Below are 410 nucleotides of genomic sequence, written 5' to 3'. Positions count from 1 at the left end.
ACCCCACCTCGCCGGTAATAAAGAATAAAGCCAAATAAACAGAAGGGGAAAGCCGTGCCGCGCCCGCGGGACCCCGAGGAGCGCATCCCCTCTCGGCAGGAAACTTTCTCCCAACTTTGCGCCCCGACCCGAGGCACCGTCCCCGCGTGAAAGAACGCGCCGCACCCGCGGGGCCGGCGGCGGACGCGGAGGGCAGGGGGGCTCAGCCCCCGCCGGAAAAACACGCAGACACAGACAAGGCGACAAAACGCAGCAGAAATAAACTAAACCCGGCAAACAAAGCTAAGCGAAGCAGCGTGACACAGAGGGACGGCGGCAGCGGGCGGGGCGGCGGGCCGGCTCGTTACCTTGATGCAGCACTGGGCAGCAGGCTCAGACATCTCTCAGGAGGAGCTCCGCGCAGCCCAGCG

General features: G+C 65.4%; 1 protein-coding gene across 2 annotated transcripts in view; it reads right to left on the bottom strand.

Moving 5' to 3' along the window:
• ETV6 (ETS variant transcription factor 6) overlaps positions 1-410 on the bottom strand; it is a 129,537-nt gene extending 129,127 nt beyond the window's left edge. The window contains exon 1 of one of the 2 annotated variants that reach the window (XM_010716090.3): positions 348-410. In XM_010716090.3, the coding sequence (XP_010714392.1) occupies positions 348-380 (33 nt within the window). In that variant the 5' untranslated portion in view covers positions 381-410. The remainder of the gene's footprint in view (positions 1-347) is intronic. The other variant, XM_019617069.2, reaches the window with a different exon arrangement.

Source organism: Meleagris gallopavo, chromosome 1, assembly GCF_000146605.3.
Source record: "Meleagris gallopavo isolate NT-WF06-2002-E0010 breed Aviagen turkey brand Nicholas breeding stock chromosome 1, Turkey_5.1, whole genome shotgun sequence".
Classification (NCBI taxonomy): domain Eukaryota; kingdom Metazoa; phylum Chordata; class Aves; order Galliformes; family Phasianidae; genus Meleagris; species Meleagris gallopavo.
The sequence above is the reverse complement of the archived record's forward strand: the minus strand, read 5'-3'. Positions and strand labels throughout refer to the sequence as shown.